At 40.9% G+C, this 20,416-nt stretch overlaps 2 protein-coding genes across 3 annotated transcripts; one reads left to right on the top strand and one right to left on the bottom strand.

Annotated features, from left to right (window-relative positions):
* Nucleotides 1-663: 663 nt before the first annotated feature.
* On the bottom strand, nucleotides 664-15,951 carry armc8 (armadillo repeat containing 8). Its single transcript, XM_077536454.1, has 22 exons — nucleotides 15,382-15,951; nucleotides 14,313-14,389; nucleotides 13,292-13,363; nucleotides 11,906-12,048; nucleotides 11,745-11,842; nucleotides 11,564-11,656; nucleotides 11,386-11,466; nucleotides 11,025-11,100; nucleotides 10,196-10,286; nucleotides 10,065-10,125; nucleotides 9,788-9,988; nucleotides 9,619-9,714; nucleotides 8,854-8,936; nucleotides 7,194-7,275; nucleotides 6,959-7,045; nucleotides 5,031-5,123; nucleotides 4,780-4,929; nucleotides 4,063-4,158; nucleotides 2,981-3,076; nucleotides 1,848-1,920; nucleotides 1,642-1,735; nucleotides 664-1,579 (listed from the first exon to the last, which is right to left on the bottom strand). Exons 1-22 carry the CDS (start codon nucleotides 15,424-15,426, stop codon nucleotides 1,546-1,548), a joined length of 2,022 nt encoding a protein of 673 aa, XP_077392580.1. The 5' UTR covers nucleotides 15,427-15,951; the 3' UTR covers nucleotides 664-1,545.
* dbr1 (debranching RNA lariats 1) lies at nucleotides 15,483-20,409 on the top strand. Of its 2 annotated transcripts, none has more exons than XM_077536459.1 (9): nucleotides 15,483-16,055; nucleotides 16,521-16,767; nucleotides 16,847-16,971; nucleotides 17,479-17,559; nucleotides 17,626-17,711; nucleotides 17,835-18,059; nucleotides 18,142-18,219; nucleotides 18,292-18,437; nucleotides 19,528-20,409. In XM_077536459.1, the coding sequence occupies exons 2-9, from the start codon at nucleotides 16,571-16,573 to the stop codon at nucleotides 20,213-20,215; spliced, it is 1,626 nt and encodes a 541-aa protein (XP_077392585.1). In that variant the 5' UTR covers nucleotides 15,483-16,055; nucleotides 16,521-16,570; the 3' UTR covers nucleotides 20,216-20,409. The 2 variants fall into 2 exon arrangements, with proteins under 2 accessions (XP_077392585.1, XP_077392586.1); XM_077536460.1 differs by lacking the exon at nucleotides 15,483-16,055 and adding an exon at nucleotides 16,143-16,288.
* Nucleotides 20,410-20,416: the final 7 nt, after the last annotated feature.

Raw genomic sequence — 20,416 nt, 5'->3', positions numbered from 1 at the left:
CGGCCCCGTTCGACATTGTACGGGTCACGTTTTGAAATCTTTCCACTCTGGAGCCCGTTTTCAAGCTCCGAAACCGAGCCGCCGTGCGGACGAACTTCCTAAACCACAAGTCTCAAACTCCAGTCCTCGAGGGCCGCATGTTTTAGAGGTTTCCCTCCTCAAACACACCTGATTCATCAGCAAGCTCTGCAGGAACCTGATAATGATCCTCATTATAAGATACAGCTGTGTTTGAGGAGAGAAACCTCTAAAATATGCATGACTGCGGCCCACGAGGACCGGAGTTTGAGACCTGTGGCCTAAACAAACGGGCTTTCGTGTGAACTATGTTAAAATATGGCGCAATTGGCATCATGAACCAATGAACACACCTGACAGGTCTAGGACAAAGTTAAGTTTAAAACACAATTAGTATAGATAAGATTTCATTAAGAAATCATCAACATGATGAGTCATGATACATTGATAAATACTAATATCAAGGGATTATGAGAAAATATGTTATTTCAGAAGTGTGGATCATACTGAAAGCCCACCCAAGAAGTATTGCTCAGTTTCAAATAGGTTGGTTACCTTGCAGTACCTCATCAGTCACACATTTGTAATGGCAAATGCTGTTTTGAAAAAAAAAAAAAAAAACTTCTTGAATCAATGCTGAAAGTCTACACTTTAATCACGTTGTTTTATTTCAGACTTTAACTTATCCGAAGAATAAATAAGCAGCACAAATGAGCTCCTTTGTGGGGACTGCATATATTTTCAGTGAGCACATTCATCCCACCAGAGCATCAGTGAGGTGTGAAATGTCAGTGAACACTCCAGGGGAAGAAGGGGTGGTTAAAGGAAGAACAACTTAAAACATGTATTACACATGCTCATACTTGGCTGCATTTTAGTGTCCACAAGGAGGGGCGAGTCTTAATTGGATCGTTTTCTTGTAAGACGCAAAAAAAGTACGTCTAAGTTTAACATAAATAGGAAAAAGGAGTGAGGATGCCACAGGGCCGAGTGTGTGATGGAACAATTGCTTCAATAGGCACACTGAAGAGAAAGATGAAATATTCATTTCGAAACATGACTGAAAACAACACAGAGGGAAAAATGAGGGAGAAAAAAAATAACATTCCAAAAATAGATATTCTTATGCTCATATTTATATATTTACGAGGTAAGTATACACAAGAATGAAAACATCCACATTTCAAAATAGCTGTTTCCTTTCCCTCTAAAGGTGTCCGTTGATTTGAGGAGAAAAAGAAGGAAAAGCGCCCTCTTCAATTACAAATGTAAAAATAAGAGGAAAATCTTGTCATCCAGTTTCCTCAACAGGTCGAGTCCATGACAAGCAAAATGTCACACCAAAAAAGCTCCAAGCTTCACAAAAAATAGCAATCGTCTCCAAACAGTCAAGGGAAGTCATGTCTTTAGAAGAAAAACGTTTCTTTTGAAAAGGTGTCTTTGTGCAACTCAAAAATCTTCCGCCATTCAACCAAACAAAAACAGCAGGCGTCCTCCCCGAGTGATGCTTGTGACTCCCCCCAGTGGTCATGCGAGGTACTGCTGCATGGCTGTCTTTGCCCTGTTGGGAACATCAGAGTGGGTGTGTTGTTTTATTGTGTTGCAGCGAGCAGAGGTTCTCACCTGTCGCTGAGGTTGGCATCACAGGCTTGTGAGAGTTTGTGCAACATGTCTACGAAGCCCAACTCCCTCAGCTTGTCCTGGCGCTGCTGAGAACCTATTGCAACAAAAAAGTAATTTAAGGGTGGCTGCGTAATTCTACATTTTGTACACATCAAAATTTGAAAGCATTCATTATTGATTCATCTTTGTGGCGTGTGCTGGTTTACCATCTTCCTCGTTCCAGATGAGGTTAGAGATGCAGAAGGTGGCGGCGAGCTGCAGTTTCACATTCGAATGACCCTGAAGGTTGCAAATAAGGCAAACACTTCAAAATTTGCAACATAGCCATACAATCAGTTATCATTAAGGCCTGAGCAGGGGGCGCAAAGGATTTAAGTTCTTTTCGTCTATATTATTCTTGGGTGGTGGCTCTGAAGTGCAAAACTCGTGCTCGCAAAAAAAAATAAAAAAATAAAAATAAAAAGGACTGCAAATCAAAAAACAGAACTTAACAACAAAAAGATTAGTGCAAACAAAACAAATTACGGCAACATTTTCCCAACGTAAGTACTGTAGTTGGTAGGTGGGTTGGGGGGGGGGCAGGAGGATTCATGGAACAGCCACTCAAGCTGCACCTCTTGTCCATTCTTGAGTATGCCCTACCCCTCCCCCACCTACCAACTACTGCCATTAGGAAAATGTTGCGGTAATTCGTTTTGTTTGCAGTAATTTTTTGTTGTGTTGTTCCGGTTTTTGTATTTGAGTTTTTTGATTTGTAATTGTGTTTTTTTTTTCATATTTGTGTTTTTTTATTTGTGCTTGCGATTACCTTTTTTTTCCCCTCTCTCTCCTTTTGTGTTCATGTTTTCTGATTTGTGATTACCTTTTCGTTTGCCAACGTATTCTTGAGCCAAATGAACCTCATTGAAAGAAAGTGGCCACTTTTACATCGGCACACAACACTTGCTAGCCATGTTTATTTATAATGAGTAGACCCCAAAAAGAAGGTCGTAAAACGTCATGCCTGAAAATCACAAAGTATCATTGTAGATTACTTTGGTTGTTTCCAGGCATCGTGTAAAACCAAACTTGCCAAAGAGATTGAGTCCATAACTATCACATGTGAACCTTGTATACAAGACAGGTGGGCTATGCTACTTTGCATAAAATGTGGGTCATACTGCTTGTGTTTCATGAAATACAAAACTCCAACAGGTCAAAGCTTGAACAAACGTTATGATGAAAGTCCCACCCTGCATAGACGAATAGGGACCTCCGTCTGATGCACTCCCTACTTTTTGGAGGGCCCGTTTGTCGCTGTTGCAGCTTCAATTACCATGATGCACAGAATTAGGCCTACCATGTAGTATTTGATTTTCTGCAGCATGTCGTCATTGGTCATGATGAGCTCCTTGGCCGTGTTGCCATCAGCGATGTTACCCAGAATGCACAGTGTCTGGTCAATGATATGGTTTTAATACAAGTCAGTCACAAAAAGGAACATACTATAATCAGTAGGGATGTAACGATATCCAAACATCACGATACGATGCTTTCACGATATTGTCATAAAAAAGCACAATGTTGAGCTTTTGTATATAACAGCAATGCATATAAACAACATACAATCTCTAATAAGTTACGCTTAATATTGAGGCACATACTTGCTAATGTACGCAAACATCAAGTTCCTCCACATATTGACTCGGTTCACAAGCATATTACGTTCCCCTTCATCTGACATTAGCATAGATTTTTAACATAGAAGGGCCAAAACATGCCCTGTGAAAATTAACTTGCACTAAAAAACTAGCCACCAGAGGGTGCTAGAACTGCACAAATGTAAATCAACCCGTCTTCTTTTTAATAGATGTGCTGCTTTTAATATCGTGACATGATGAAGACGACATTCTGGCAGTTTTAATATCGCAATATCACGATACTGCCATTATCATTACATCCCTAATAATTAGGGGTGTTAAAAAAAATCGATTCGGCGATATATCGCGATACTACATCGCGCGATTCTCGAATCGATTCAATAATCGGCAGAATCGATTTTTTTTTTGATTTTTTTATTTTTTTTTTTAGGATTCACACCTTGAGCATGGAAGAATGTTATATGAACGGAACATTAAGCCTTAATATTTTATTTTAATGATGTTCAAACATGAAACAGATTACAACCTCTATAAGACTGAAATTTCAGATAAATAAATAATACATTTTCATATAAATCTTACACTCTACAAGCTTACTGATTAGTATTTTCTAAATTTGAATGAAAAAAAATCGCAACAATCGACTTATAAATTCGTATCGGGATTAATCGGTATCGAATCGAATCGTGACCTGTGAATCGTGATACGAATCGAATCGTCAGGTACTAGGCAATTCACACCCCTACTAATAATCATCAAGCAACTGTCAGGCTCCTCTCACCTGCTCTTTGACCTCCACGCTGTGCTCAGCCTCCAGGATGAGCGTGACGGCCTGCATGATCTGCTTTCCATGAGAACTCATGATCTGGTCGATGTGCTGACAGCAAAGAAATGCTGATGATGCAACATGCTGGCTTTGATATGATTATTAACTCATTTGCTCCCAAAAATAAATGTTAAATGTTATGTGCCCCAAAGACGTATATATACATGTTTTTTTTTTATGCTAGAGCATACAGAAGGCTTTGATGCAGCCTCTCAAATGCAGTGAACTGGTGGAAAAAAAAGGTAGTATTTAAAAAAACGGCCAGTAGGTGACAGCAGAGTATAAGAGATCAACCAGGGCCATGTTGAAAACAAGCTGTTTCTGCACAATTCTTAACAGGTTTGTGAATGATGAATGATGAAACTTAGCTATATAGCTATATTCTAATGCTAATCGCTGCAAAACGGAAACAGATAGAAATACTTTTCATTCCTGATGAACGAAGAGACCCTAATGTTAAAGAACACAATATTCTGTGGGCCTTGCAAAATCAGATAAAATCCAGTAAAACAGTCAGGAGCGGAGGGGATTGCTTCAGTGAAAATGGCTGGGAGTCAATGAGTTAAGAAATGCAAAAGTCTTTTTCTGCCATGAAAAATTTGTTACCGTGACAAGTTCAAAAATGGGTCAAAAAATACATGAGTGCTGTCTGTATGTTTTGCGTGCTCTCACAGGGCGTGTTGACAGGAGATTCCGCAGCAAACCGAGCGTCTTCATCAGCACGTTGCCGTCAGGATCGGACAGTAGGCGAAAAAGCTGCTCTGTGCCCAAACATTGAACAATCTCCACCTTCACCTTCTGGTCTGCCTGGAACGCCATGTTCTGTGTTCACAAATACAGACGCACACATGCAGGATCAACTGTTGATTCAACTGTCTCCAGTGATTTGAGCTTGGAGTGTGTGCCGAGGAGACGTTCCTCACCATTAGGGCCCAGATCCCGTTGACCCGAAGTGCAGGACTCTCACTCTGGGTCAGAGTGCATAGTAGTTCTATGACGCCTGATTCAAGGATGGGCTGCACAAATGCAAACACAACACATGGATACTTAACTACAATTTCATTCTGTGGAGCATTCGGTGCACACATTCAATCAATTCTAAGCATCCCTTTAAAAAATAATAATAATAATAAAAAAAAACACAAAAATTACAGCATGGTGGAAATGGGTGAAAACTGCAAATATTTTTCACCACGGTTACATTTGTTGGGTCTGATGGGTTACTCATCCATTACCAAAGCCTGGTGAACTTCTTGAACTTAAACAAAAAGAACAAGAAGTTATGGTGTTCGGTCATTTGGACTTGGGCCCTCTGGCATTTTTATATAAAGTTAACAGTCTCAAACTTGGGTTTTAAATTGGACAGTGATTTTAAATTGAACCGGCAAATTGGTACTGTTGTTGTTTTGTTTTTTTATATCTTAAGCAGCTGGCTGAAACAATGCCCCTCCTCCTTTCACGTCAGGACTTAGACACACTAGTTCCATGCTTTCATTATATCTCGGCTGGATTGCGCTTTATTTTGGAGTCAGCCAGCCTCTCTCAAGCATTTCAAGTTGGTCCAAAATGCTGCTGCCGTCTTCCTGGACCTCGTATAATCCCAATTCTGGACTCCCTTCAATGACTCTCTGTCCACTTTAGAATTCATTTTAAGATATTTTTTTTGTTTTTAAATATTTAAATTGTCTTGCCCCAGTGAGCATTATTATAGTTCTGGAATTTTCATTTCAGATGGTTTTTATTTCCATTTGAGTTTTATTTTCTTTTAAATTTAGTTAGTTTTAATTAGTTTTCAGGGTGGTTCTGCTAATTCTTTTTTATTTGTTTCCGTTAGTTAAAAAATGCTTAGTTTTAGTCCTAGCATTCTTTTTTTTTTAAAATGCGTATTATTTGTGTGCAATGTCTAATAAACACCATGGTAAAATGAAAAGATTAATTCATTACCTAGCGTTGCATTTTGGCTGAGTTCAGTGAAAAAGCAGGCAAAGCCAAGCCACTGGAGCCAAAACTTGAGCATACAAAATTGTCACCTGGGAGTGACGTCATCTGAAGGTGCTTTTCTATTGGCTGTTGCTAGATGACCTCACTTCTGTGTGACACACTTTCAAATGCCCTTCTTCCGGTTAATATCGAAACAAATGTACTTAAAATCACATTTAAAGTCATCCCCAAAGGCTCACGTATTAAATTACTTACCAAAGATTAAAACAAAGGACACTGTCGCTATAAATTATAGTTTAACTATACTACATAAACTGTAGTTTCAGTTAGTCAGTTAAAAGCATTTTCCTTTTTATTTTATTTTGTTAACAAAATTGTTTTTTGAATTTGTGTTTGTTTTGTTAACTAAAATAACCTTGCGACCCACCTTATGTCTCTGAGCTCACCCACCCCTTGTACCTGCCTGGTGCCTAAAGGTCGGCGGAGCAGACACTACTGGATCTGAGGACTAAGCGGAGTCTCAAAGGGGATCAAGCATTTTCGTTGCCGGTCCCTATCTTAGGAATGACCTCCTGCTATAAACGATATAGGCAAGCCCTCTCTCTGTCCATGTTTCTTGGGTTCTAAATAAAGAGGGGCCCGAGCCACTATGTGAGTTGGGCCACCTGAAGTTCACTGATGCGGGCCAGTACAAATTTCTTACAGAAATCATCTTGATTGTTTTTTTTTATAGTCAATATTTTGAGTTATATCCAATTAAATTGATCAGTCATAACTTAAAAAAAATGTGTGAAAAATAAGCAATATTTCCTTACAAGTTTAAATAATACAGCAAAATAAGCTAAATAAGGAAAACTGCATATAATATGACCCAAAAGAGTTTTGAAATGTACAAGGTGTGTGTGTCTACCTCTTTACTGGGTGAGAACTCCAGCAGTAGGTTGCATAGTGTGGACGATGCCATGACCAAGACTTCATCAGGTGCGTTTTGCAACAGCTGCATTAAAATAAGCACAACAACCAAATATAAAAGTATGAAGTTATAAATAAAGAAACATTTGTTGAATTGCAGCAATTCCTCCAAATGGAGCCAAATTATATTACATTTTCTTATTGGTTCAAATTCAATAAATGTTTCCATTAACCTTCATGAGCGGTTTCCACACAGCGTGATCGTGGAAGCTTGTCCTCAGTTGCTGCACAGACCGAGAGAGACTATGTAGACATCTGGAACAAGAACATGATACAGTACTCAGTATACAGTAAGTGTAACATCATGTATTATTTAATAAGGAGAGAATTATAATAACAGATTTCATAAATATTTCATGCAAAAGTCATTTTGTCATGATCAAGAAAACAGGATTTATTCCAACGTTCTCAAATACAATTAAAATGTCCAGACGTCATTTGTTCTATTTACAGTGGCATCAGATCATCATTAGCCAAACAAAAAAAACAACACATTCATTCACCGGACACTTCAGAGGGACACTTCTAACATTGAACAACCCATAAAGTAACGCAATTCAGATTGCAAGCAACATTTTCAGAATGTTTTTTTTTTTTTTTAACTTTAGAACAGTTTATTTATGTATTTGAAACCTTGTATAACACTTACAAAAACTGCATGCTTTAATGATCTCCACAGGTGATATTCAAGAGTAAAAATTAAAGTGAAAGTCAAGCCAAAAACCTTCTTTACAACAATAGGTTCTTTGCAGCCCCAATATCATTTGTGAAAATATAAGTTAAGCAGCATGGCTCCGCTTCAGAAAACAGGGAAGCCATGATTGGTCATTTCCTGAGGCCTCAGCAACTGTGATGTCAGTTTCAGTGGACAATAAGTGTCAAAATGGCCGCCACCTGAGATGTATAAAAACGGGTGGATTTTGCTGCTTAACTCATATTCCTTCCATCCATCCATCCATCCATCCATTTTCTTAAACGCTTATTCCTCACAAGGGTTGCAGGAGGTGCTGGAGCCTATCTTAGCTGGCTTTGGGCAGTAGGCGGTTACACCCTGAACTGTTTGCAACTCATATTCCACAAACACAATATAAATCAGAATGCCATGTTTATATTAGTGGGGGCCCATACAGCATATTGGAAAAGAAAATTTTTGGGTTAATCTTGAATATCACCTCTGGAGATCATTAACTCATTCAAACCCAAAAACTTATACTTTGTCCTTCACTCCCAAAAATGTATTTATATATATATTTTTTTAAATGTTTTTATTTATTTATTTATTTTAATGCTAGAGCATACAAAAGGCTTTGATGCAGCTTCTGACCTGAAGATGTCGCTTAAAGCAATGGTAGTTACGTCAAAAACGGCCAGCAGGTGGCAGCAGAGTATAAGAGATCAGCCAGGGCCATGTTGCAACAAGCTCTTTTCTTTTTCCCCAGTGTTTGCAACAGGTTTGTGAATAATGATGAAACTATATTCTAATGCTAATTGCTGCAAAACGGAAACAGATACAAATATACTTTTTTTTCCTGATGAAAGAAGAGACTCTAATCTTTCTTTTGATAGGTTTCATGTTTTTACAGCAATAGAACACAATATTACGTTGGCCTTGCAAAATCAGTCAAAATCCAGTAAAACAGCCGGGAGCATAGGAGGTTGCTTCAGTGAAACAGTGAAAATGGCTGCGAGTGAATGAGTTAAAAGCTACAGGTTCTACCTACCCGCAAACCTAATATGTATGTATGTATGTATGTATGTATGTTTGGATGGATGGATGGATGGATCAAACAACTTCACAGTCCAACAAGTATACAAGTTCAAATATGTCCTCACCTGACAGCCGCCAAGCGAACTTTAATGCTCGACTCTGACAGGCCGCTGACGATCCTGTCCATCATGTTCTCTGTCTCTGTGATCTTGACAAAGACACACAAGGGTATGAATGAATACACATGCATACAATGACTTTTTCGATATCACGAGCATGCTGCAAGTTTAGTATAAATTAAACTCCTCAACTTACTTTAGTTCAACATAGTTTGTTGGCACAAAGATACCAAAGGTGGCAAATAGGGGTGGGAGAAAAAAAATCGATATTGCAATATATTGTTGCGCTCTCTGTTGCAATAAATTATCGATACACTGATGGTAGATATGGATGTAATGTGTCCAGTTGTGCAGTATTATAAATGTTTATGCACTTTAGCAGTGAGGCACTATGCAAAACTTTGTACATTGGACAAAGTTTTGGAATTGAATAAATGCATAATTAGACATTTTCCTTTTCATGGTCATTCATTAGCTCTTTCAGTCACATATCGTGATATATTGTTAAAAAAAGGTTTTTGACAATATATTAAAAATCGTCGATATCGTGTATCGTGACATTATCGATATCGTGAGCCAAATATCGTCACAGTATCAAATCGTGGTTTACACGTATCGTCCCACCCCTAGTGCCAAAGCACTAGTTTTGTCCAAATTAAGATCCTCAATGGCACAATAGTCATATTTTATAAAACAAATGAGTGGATTTGTGAATGCTGAAGCACTCATATGTGTTGGCTGACTATTTAGAAAACAGCATGGATGGCAAACCTTCTTGCGTATGTCCTCGTCATTGGAGCCCAGCGAGGCGTACAGTTTGAAAGCCGCTTGCCTCAGCTCGTGTGCGTGCTTAAGGTCGTGGTCCAACTGCATGGACAAAGAATAGTCAACACCAACACCATGTCAAACACGGGCAAAAGTCCCAACTATACCGACCCACCCTCTTGATGTCGGCGATGGCCGACACGGAGCTGGGGTACTTGAAGTAGTCGGCCAACATGGCTACTAGGTGATCTGTGGTGCTGGCGATCCGCTGCAACTCCACATCGGGCTCCATGAGGAAGGCCAGCGTCTCGGCTCCCTCCACCCGCTCCTCCAGCAGGTGGTCCTTGCTGCACATGCGCACCAGGCATGGCAGCGTCTGCACCAGCAGCAAAGGCACAGTCACAAACATCTACTTCAAAACATATTGACCAACACGAGGATGAAAACACCACCTTTAGGACAATGCAGCTGTCATCCGTCCTGATGGCGCCTGCTCGACACATGTACGTGAGACTGCAGCAGAAAGAGTGCTTGTCAAAAAAAGATGACAGCGGAACTATAACATCAGCTACAACCTGCTCACCATTTGGCTGCTGTTAGCTGCATTTCAATGGGCTGATCCCTTTGCATCATTCGGACAAATACCTGAGAGAGCAGCTCGCCGTCCACCAGCACTGCAAGCACACAATTTTTTTCAAGGTGACAAGTTGTGGCAAAAGCAGGGCGCACAAACAGGCTGATTTTTGCTAACATCTTAGCTAACATCTTTTTTTTTTAACCCCCTCGGACCCATAGATGATTATAGTGGACATTACATATGTGCGTGTCTAAACCAAAAACATATCATTTTTTCATGATTGGATCCTAGCTAACCAATCACAATCGCAAGTTGATTTGCATGATGTTCATGTTAATGTTACATTATAAGCTTGGTAAGTTTAAAACATGTTACCGCCATACTATCTTCCACTATAAAAAAAACAAAAAAAACATGAGATAATCCCCCAATGTGGGGAAAAAAAAAAAAGAGTCAAAATCAGTATAAATACATAAATAACGCCCAGCAGAAAAAAAAATGTGAGTCTGAAGGGGTTTTAAAATGTGAGTGAAAAATAAATCACCATATTTTTTTTTTTTTTTTTTTTTTTTTTTTTTTTTTTTTTTTTATGTGGCCCCACCCAGTGTATATACAAGTGTGTGCGTGTGGTGCATTAAAATTGGGAGCAGGTGAGTCGGAGCAGAGGGAAAAAATTTCCCCTACTCCGACACACCCGTAAATCACCATATGAGTGCACTTTATAATGTGTCGGGCTTTTGTGAACTGATCGCAAGAGAGGGAAAATGTTTACATTTGATTTGATTGTATGTTTGTGTGTCCGCCACTTAAATAGTACTACAGAATAAACACTCACCATTCACCAACATCATGGACACCTGAGTGTTCTCATAGGCCAGCACTGAGAAACATTTTAATGCCTGCATACGCACCTGGAAGGACAATATGGAGGTCAACATCTGTTTGTTTGCATCGGCATTTTGTTAGCATGATATTCAAGCAAACGTTCAGAGGTGGTTTTAATGACCCTATTCAAAACGGGCATGTTGAAATATTAAAATTATATATAATAGTAATGTTTGATATCACTTTCAGACCGATAACAGTACTCGACGATAATTTTAAGAAAATACTATTTATTACTTAATTATGGGATGTAGTAAATTCAAAAGGAAATCATAAACAAAACAAACATTGCAGTTAAGACGGACACTTACCTTAAAGGAGGGTGATATTAGCAAAGGGGCGATGTTCTGAATGGCGCCGTGGTTAAACAGAACTGTCTGGTGCTCTGGAGTCTGAACACAAACCACCAACACATCATCAATCAAAAATGTCTGTCTCCACGGTTGCTATGAGTCTTCAGATCGCCTGTGAGCCAATACCAACAAATACCTTACAACAGTGGGAGAAGATCTGCGTCGTGTACTCTTGCGTCCTGTGCGAGTGGCTCAGTAGCGACATTAAATGGGGGATCACAGTGGGATCCTGCAGGTGATAATAATAAAGAAATGTTTTTGGTTGTTTTGGGTTAGGACGTTAACGTCTTGACTCAAAAAGTAGCAAGCAATCCTACAGTGTATAGCAGCTGTACTGGAGTGACGGGACTGATGAAGACCGTTCTTAGACAACGAAGACAAGCCTCAATGAAAATCAGGTCAGGACACAAGAGACCTGCAAGACAAAAAAAAAAAAGCCGTTCACCACTGACGATGATGACGACACTCCCCTACATACCTTGAAGAAGGGCGGGGATGATGTGGCAGTCCACCAGGGACTTGATATTGTTCTCTGTGCCCATGGCCAGGCTGCCCAGCACCACCGCACATTCTGTCCTCAGCTCCAGGCTGGAGGAGCTCTGCTGCAGAAGGTACAGTAACCTGGGCACACACACACATGTACTTTAAATATAAATGCGTCTGTTTGACTTCTCCATATTTTCAGAAATGTGGCCATGACTAACCAGTTACAACGTAAACGGTGGTTGTCGGTGTCATGTTTGTAATAAACCAATGTGAAAGTTCAACGAGTTATGATTAATTTCTTGGAGCCAAACAAAGTCACCTCAATACAAGTGAATGGAAGAGGTGGCTGGAGACCACCGATTCAAGATGATGGAGAGGTCTGCACTCCTCAACCAGCCAAGGCTTCCTCTAGTGGTTATTTCTCTCTCTCTATGTGTATGTTTGTTATCCAGAGATAGTCTGTACTGTATATCTGAGACAACAGTGGCACAACCCGGAAATATGAGCACAGCGGTCAATTTTGGAACGAACGGACTTTGACAACTAGTACAATTAATAGTACAGTACCTTTAAAAACACATTTCTCCTATTGCTGTTGACTGAAGATGACATCACCCGTGCTGAGGAAAAATTCCTCACTTGTTTGCTGGATTTGGTCACCAAACTGAGTCATGATTGGTCGTTACCTGTCTCCTCAGCACAGGTGATGTCATCAGTCGAAAGCAGTTAGTTAGTTAGTTAGTTTGTAAAGGCATTAATTGTTCATGAAAAATAATGAATTTATCACCCTAATTATAGAAAAAAACGTATCTTAATGTTGAAAATGGCTCAATGAGTCAAGTATCCCTTTAGAAGAGACAGGACACTGTGCTCTGTCCGTTAAATCTGAAATCCATTCCATCGAGGTTCAACAGTTATTGTGCTTAATCTATTAGACATGTTTTACTTTTTAATAAGAATGGTTCAAGAATGGACAAGAATGGTGGATAACTGGTTAGCACGTCCGCCTCCCAGTTCTGAGGACTCGGGTTCGAGTCCAGGCTCTGGCCTTCCTGGGTGGGATTTGCATGTTCTCCCGTGCCAGCGTGGGTCTTCTCCAGGAACTCCGGTCTCCTCCCACATTCCGAAGACATGCATGGCAGGTTAATTGGGCGCTCCAAATTGTCCCTAGGTGTGCTTGTGAGTGTGGATGGTTGTTCGTCTCTGTGTGCCGTGAGATTGGCTGGCAACCAGTCCAGGGTGTAACCCGCCTACTGAGATAGGCTCCAGCACCCCCTTGACTTTTGTGAGGAATAAGCGGTCAAGAAACTAGATGCATGGATGCTTCAAGAACAGGAGAGCAGGAAGAAAGTTAAAATGTGAAAAGAGGGGCACGCACCTTGGCACTGCTCCCAGGACGATCAAATTGGCTTTCTGCTTATTGTTACCAATTACGGCATTCTTCATGTCACTGTGGAGACAAACACAATGCACAAGGAGATGAGAGAATGACAACAGCGTTAATGGAGATTTTACTTTGGGTAGACTTGTTTTGGTGCACAGGAAAAAATACGAGCAAACTGTAAAAACACATTTACGCAATGCAATTGTGCAATGTGTTTTTGCGACACGAGTATCATCATTAATATATTTCCTGTGTTCTGCAAGCGGGCCAAACACTATCAAATGGCAGGAGGCTGGTGGAAAGGTACAAATGACTGGAGGGTGTAACCAGAGCCAGTCTCTTCTCTTCAGAGGTTAAAAATAAAAATGGAAAGCAAATTCGCACTGAGAAATTTAGTTCTGAAACAGAACATCATGTAAACACTGGAGGTTCCAAAAGAGAGGAAAATGGATAGGGACAGATGAGTGCTGAATGAAATTAGTTTGTCACCTTAATTGATTTAAATTAATTCATTTTCCACATATACTCACTCGGGTTATGGGCGTACTGGAGCCTATCCCAGCTGTCTTCGGGGGGGGGTACACCCTGAACTGGTTGCTAGCCAATCACAGTAATTTAAATTTGTCTTGTGAATTTATGAAAGCTCTGCTTAGGTAAGTGAAGTAAACCAAAAAGATGCTGAAAAAGTCAGCCTCAAGCAGGATTTTCAACAACTACACTCGCAATGAGGAAGGAGAGTGGTAGTTGGAGAAATCACACACAAAGAGGTTGGTTATTAAATGCAAATGTAAACATGAATTTTGGTGTATGAGAAGTCCGTCATCTGTGAATATAGTTTTTTGCAAATTGTTAGATTTTTTTGTATTTACAGGAGGCTTGCTCAATGACATTAAAAGTGACTAGTCGACATCGCCTCGACTTTCATAGTATCAGTGTTGATTTAAAAGTAATCCGAAGTCATGCAACCGCTCGTTTGAATTAAAACTCCACATTTGTTGATAGGAAATGAACATACATGACTCCCTGCAGCACATTCTGTGGGTCGGGGTCGAACAGTCGGTCCACATAATGACGACTCGTGGCAGTGACTTCCTACAATACAACAAGAAAACACACAAATGAATAGTAACAAGCCAGTTGCATATTTTTTTCAACATTTGGTGTCATAATTACAGTCTAAGCAAGGCTTTGCGTACTTTTTTCGTACATTTAAATACAATATTATTTGCTTGAACATGAACTACGGCTCTAAATTTGGCCATCCCTTCTTTAACAGCGCTAGTAATTATGCATCCAGAGTTTGCACGTGACTCTCAAAATGTAGTTTTGTCAGTGACAGCCAGAACAATCCGCACAACGTGACCTCGTCACACCGCCAAGTGCAGCGTTAGCTCTACGAGTACGAACTGTCACTGATACCAGTTCCCTTGCATAATATATATCATCATAACAAGGGTTATTTTGAGATTTTACCCTATTAAAACTTGCAAATGCTAACGTAGAAAGGAGCACCTGTCACCTGGTCATATATAATACTTCTATTTATTTATTTTTCCACAATACGTTTCACAAACATGCCTAGTTAGCTAGTTTCAGTATAAAGTGGGGATAAACGGTGGGTAGTTGAAGGGATATATAATATCTTATCCGTGCAATGCGTAACCAACTGTTAAATATATTTGAGAAACAGTTGAGACAACTCGTAGCGTTTAGCCGCTAACTCATTCCGGGTGACACTGACAGCTCGTCAAACGCTCGCTTCCCTTCACATTAGTCGACCCGGAGCGAAGACGCGGTTGATCGCCGTTTTAACTTCACGTGTTCGCAACGTTCCCGCCTGTCCGTGCGAGCAAAACGTTTGAAACGAGTGCTCACTTTCTGGTAAACGCTACAATAGGCGGACCGCTAACATCGCTACATGTTGCAGAGCCATTGACTTAGCCTTTGTGCTAACAGGGGGCATACCGTCGTTCTAGTTTGACAACAACGTATTTATGTCAACTAGTTGATCTTCATAAGTTACAGCGGAAAGGGGCACAGTGGAAATGGAAGCTACTATTTGAATTGATAAGAATGACACTCACAGACAGCACACTGATGCGGAGAGGGGCCTCCAACAAGCACGCCATCTCACGTCCCCCGATCGAGCGCCCCAATCGGCGCAACACTTTGCAGACACTCCGCCCCCCAGAGCAGCTTTAGGCGGCCTCTTTAAAATAAATGTAGTTAAATGAATAAAGTATTAGTTTGTACTTTTAATTGTTTTAAATGTGAGGTGCACCCCCCTGCGTGCACAAATCTGAGCTTCAACGTAACACTGCTAACTTGGCGTGCTGTCTGACAGGCAGGCAGTGGATTTTTTTTTGTCAGTTAGGTAAACATAAGCGTGACGTAGATGGTTCTTGTGAAATAGATTCGTCACATTAAACTGCACAAGAACAGAAAACAGAGAGCCGATAAAAACACGCATGAATGCAAATCCAAAAAATATATACGCATAAATAATATGTATTTAAAAAAAAAATTCAAAATGGCTTCTAATAATCAGTGTTGAATCTGCTGGTGGTGAACAAAACCGTAGGTGCCTGTTTTTGACCTGTGTAAGCCGCATGCGCACTGGCATGTGAACGCAGGGTGGGAAATTTCGTTGCACACTTGTCCAGTTTTTCGGCAAAACATGCACTTTTTCGTCAGGATTTGGGGGGCTTGCGGCGTGTAAAAGCGACCCGGCGTCTTCCTTGGACCCTCGTACATCTCCGTAAGTAGTGTTTATTTGTTGCTTCAAAGAACAATCGTTTAAATAGCGTGTGTTCGTCGCCAGTGTGCTCATGAACGTTGTTATCGACTGAATTTAGTCACAAAAAACACACATTCGGATGTTAATGGACCTTTTTGGAGAAAAGTGAAGCGAAAGGATAACAGCAACGTATTGGATTATATTTATGTTTTGCTGCAAAACATAAATGTAGTATATACTACATTAAAAAACATGTATGTACTGAATTCGTATTACGTATCTACTCTCTAAATGATCTGAGCTCCTGTTTCAATGCAGGCGTTGTGTTGAGCAATAACGAGTGAAGTTTGAATGTTCTCTGGGGAATTAAGCTTTCTCTTAAACTCCAAAACATAAAGAATGCATGAATGGAATGCTGTGCGAGTTCACCAATTCGAATCTGTATCTCAACTTCCCAAGCTGACCAATTATGTGGTGTTTCTTTAGGCAGCAAAGGAGCTGAGATCGAATCTAGAGCGCCTCTGCTGGTTGCAGCCATGAAGATTGCAGTGGAGGGCTGTTGCCATGGCGAGCTGGACAAGATCTACGAAACCATCGCCTACCTGGAGAAGAAGGAAGACGTCAAAGTGGACCTGCTGCTTTGCTGCGGCGATTTCCAGGCTGTGCGCAATGAAGGGGACCTCAAGTGCATGGCGGTGCCTGCAAAGTACCGAACCATGCAAACTTTTTACAAGTCAGTGCCACTTTGCATTTCTTCTTCTTTTTTTTTGAGTCATAAGTGGGCCTATTTTGCAACCAAACCTTTGTTACAGGTACTATTCTGGCGAAAAGAAGGCTCCAATTCTTACCATCTTCATCGGCGGTAACCACGAGGCCTCCAATCACCTGCAGGAGCTATCTTATGGAGGCTGGGTTGCTCCCAATATATATTATTTGGGTAGGGACTAGGGCTGCACGATATTGGAAAATCATGCGATATGCGATATACTTGCTGAACATAGCGATATCGATATTATTGCGATATTTAACATGTACCTCAAGAAATTACATTTTTATTACCTAATGAAAGAAAAACATTTTTCATGGGGCAAAATAAGTAACCTTCATGTAATCTTAGTTAATTAACTGTAATTATGTCTTGATAATTTTCAACTATTGAATGGCGATGCACATTTTAGTTAGCATCTGACTGGTCAAATTCATATAAAAAGCATAAAATTCCATATAAAACGTACTGCGTGCCTTTGCGATATGCATATTGCAAGGGCCAATATTGCAATATCGATATTTTTTCGATATATTGTGCAGCCCTAGTAGGGACCATCTGACAATACATAGTCCGATGTCAACATGACAATAAAAGTGCCATGATCTGAAGTTCATACTGAAAGTAATCGTTCTGTAACATCCTGCTGTATCCGCAACTCTCCAACTTCATCTGCAGGTTACGCTGGGGTCATTCGCTACAAAGGGGTCCGAATTGGCGGCATTTCGGGCATTTTCAAGTCACATGACTACAGAAGAGGTGAGGTCACTATACTGTTGTACACCGCAAAGCAGTGTGTTCATCAAGTGTGTTTACCTGTTGCAGGTCATCACGAATTCCCGCCGTACAACCCCGAGACACTGAGAAGCGTCTATCATGTGCGGAATATTGAGGTGTTCAAACTAAAGCAGGTAATCACTCAACAGGTCTTTAATTTGATGGAAGTTGACTTCTTTATTTTCAAATACGCACTCGTCATTGAAAAAAAAAAAATGAAGCTCAACTATAATGTCCGTTCCCAAATTCCAATCAAGATTCGCATGCCCGTCGACATTTTCCTGAGCCACGATTGGCCTCGCGGTATTTGTCATCACGGACCCACAGAGGAGCTTCTGCGTAAGAAGAAGTTTCTGCGACAGGATGTCGAGTCCAACTCTCTTGGGAGTCCCGCCGCCGCCGAGCTCCTGGAGCACCTCCAGCCTACCTACTGGTTCTCGGCTCATCTTCACGTCAAATTTGCTGCTCTGAAAAAGCATCCTGTAAGACTGACTGGTAACCCAAGACTACTTCAATTCTTGTTAACGTTAGTTTTCATGAGATGTTTCTCCCACACGATTAAAGCCAAAACCCAACACTTCCCTGCGGGTGACCAAGTTCCTGTCGCTGGATAAATGTCTACCCCATCGGGAATTCTTGCAGGTAAGGGAACGCTGTGTTATATGTCAGTCAAAAGATGGTCGCTCTAAATTGACACGCACGCCTTTGTTACAGATCGTGGACGTACCGGAAAGGACCGGTTCATCCGACGATCTGGAATACGACCCCGAGTGGCTCGCCATCCTGAAGGCCACCAACGATCTGCAGAGGACTGCCCCTCATCCCTGGAACCCTCCGGAAAACAATGGCCTGCATGAACGGTACACTTTCCAACACTGTGAAAGGACCCTGAATGCACCATTTTACTTGCGTAGCATTAGCAACTAGCAAGTGTGTAGCGTATGTTATTCTGTTGTTGTCTGTTGTTTAAATACAAAACATGCTTCGTTTTTAAAACATCGCTAGCCAAGCACTAACAGCAAGTTAGCAAATGATAACAGGAAGTTAACATCAATTTCGGGAGTGTTTTTTCTTCAAATAACGAATATCCACACACAGATCTTATGGGAACAAATACCCAATGGTGAGATAACACTACGCAAAGGCACAAATTCTTCCCAATGTGTGAAAAAGTAGTTATTTTTAATAGAATTCAATCGCAACTTTCTTCTGTACTCACATTAAGTGTGTACGGTATGGATGCACGGCACCACATTGCCCCCAACAGGCCAAAACGCACAGGAACAGTATTTGTTCTTAAACTGATTTTTCAGTTGCTATCATTTTAGTTTATCCTATTCTTATTTCACTTTCTTATTGTTTTTATTTTGTCATTGTCCTTTCAAGTTATATTATAAAGTTGAAAGTTTCTAGGATTCAAAGACTTTATTTTCTCAAAATTTAAGGATGCAAACATCCAAGAATTGTATTTTTGTCTTAACACACATTTCCACGACATGCCACGAAATACAATCCCCGAGGTCTCAGGTGAGCCCAATAAGTCCCAAGACTTGTGAAATTAACACAAGATAAAAATATGTAAAAGAAAGGTCATTAGCTATTTAATTCCTCTGCATATTTCTGCACAAGTAATTTGTATATACCTTTTTGAATTGCCTCAAGTTCGTACAAGTTTTAATATCAGATTCGAGGTCATTCCGTTTAAAACTCAATTTCGCTATTTATAGCCAAATTTAGTAAAAGTAAAAGCAGAGGTGTCAAAATTAATCAATCAACAACTAATCGATTATCAGTCGACAACTATTTTAATAATTGAGGAATTGTTTAGAGCTACCGTTTAACTTAAAATTGTCCAAATCCTCTGATTTCAGCTTCTCAATAGTAATGATCTTATTTATGTAGTCCTGAAGCAAACTGTTCTCCTGTCGTCTGGGTTTCATCATCCATTAGGTGGGACTTCACGGTTTCCGAAGACGCGCTGATGAAGGTGGTGGAGCAGCTCAGTGGCGAGCTCGCCATCCCGGACAACTTCAGTCGCACCGTGCCGCCCTACGACCCAAGCAGCCCGCAGTACCACGCCGCCCCCAGCTACCGCGCCAACCCCCAGACCACAGAGCTGTGCGCCACCCTGGGCCTCACGGACCTCTACACCCAAGCGGGCCAGGCCGACGACACGAGTCAAGACGGTGGAGCAGAGGAGGAAGATGACGCCCAGAGCGGCGACGAGCCCAGCGAGTACCCAACTGACATTTCGGGCGCGTCAAACTCCTTCAATCCCGATGAGATTGCCATAGAGGATGAGTGGGAGGAAGAGGAGGGTGGGGAAGAGGCCAAAGGCAGCACCGATCCAAAACCACCTGGGGGCGACACCCACACACCCACCGCATTGGTCCTGCCCCCACCTAAATCGCAAGTGTTGCCCATTCCCATGTCGCCCCTCATGGACTTGCCTCCCCCACAACACTCAACACCAGCTGTCCCTCATCTTCCTCCAAGTCTGGTGGAGGCGCAGGGCGAGCGCTTCCTCAAACGGACCAGCGACGAAGCAGGTGATGCGGGAATCCAGACCACCACACCACGTATCAAACGCAGGAACCAATTAATCTATGCCACGGTGGAGGATGAGTGTGATGAATAGCTGAAAAAAAATTAAGTTTTAGTATTATTTTCCTATTTTTTAACGGAGAGAAAATCCATGGAAAATCATGTTTTCCGTTTTTTTGTTTTTTTTGTTTTTTTGAAACAGTAATTTTTTTTGTAAATGTGATTTTGAGACAGCAGAAATGCTCACTTTTTGTAAGATTAAAATATCCTTTTTGTACAATCTCTCAACAGGAAG

This window comes from Festucalex cinctus, chromosome 11 (assembly GCF_051991245.1).
Source record: "Festucalex cinctus isolate MCC-2025b chromosome 11, RoL_Fcin_1.0, whole genome shotgun sequence".
Lineage (NCBI taxonomy): Eukaryota > Metazoa > Chordata > Actinopteri > Syngnathiformes > Syngnathidae > Festucalex > Festucalex cinctus.
The sequence above is the reverse complement of the archived record's forward strand: the minus strand, read 5'-3'. Positions and strand labels throughout refer to the sequence as shown.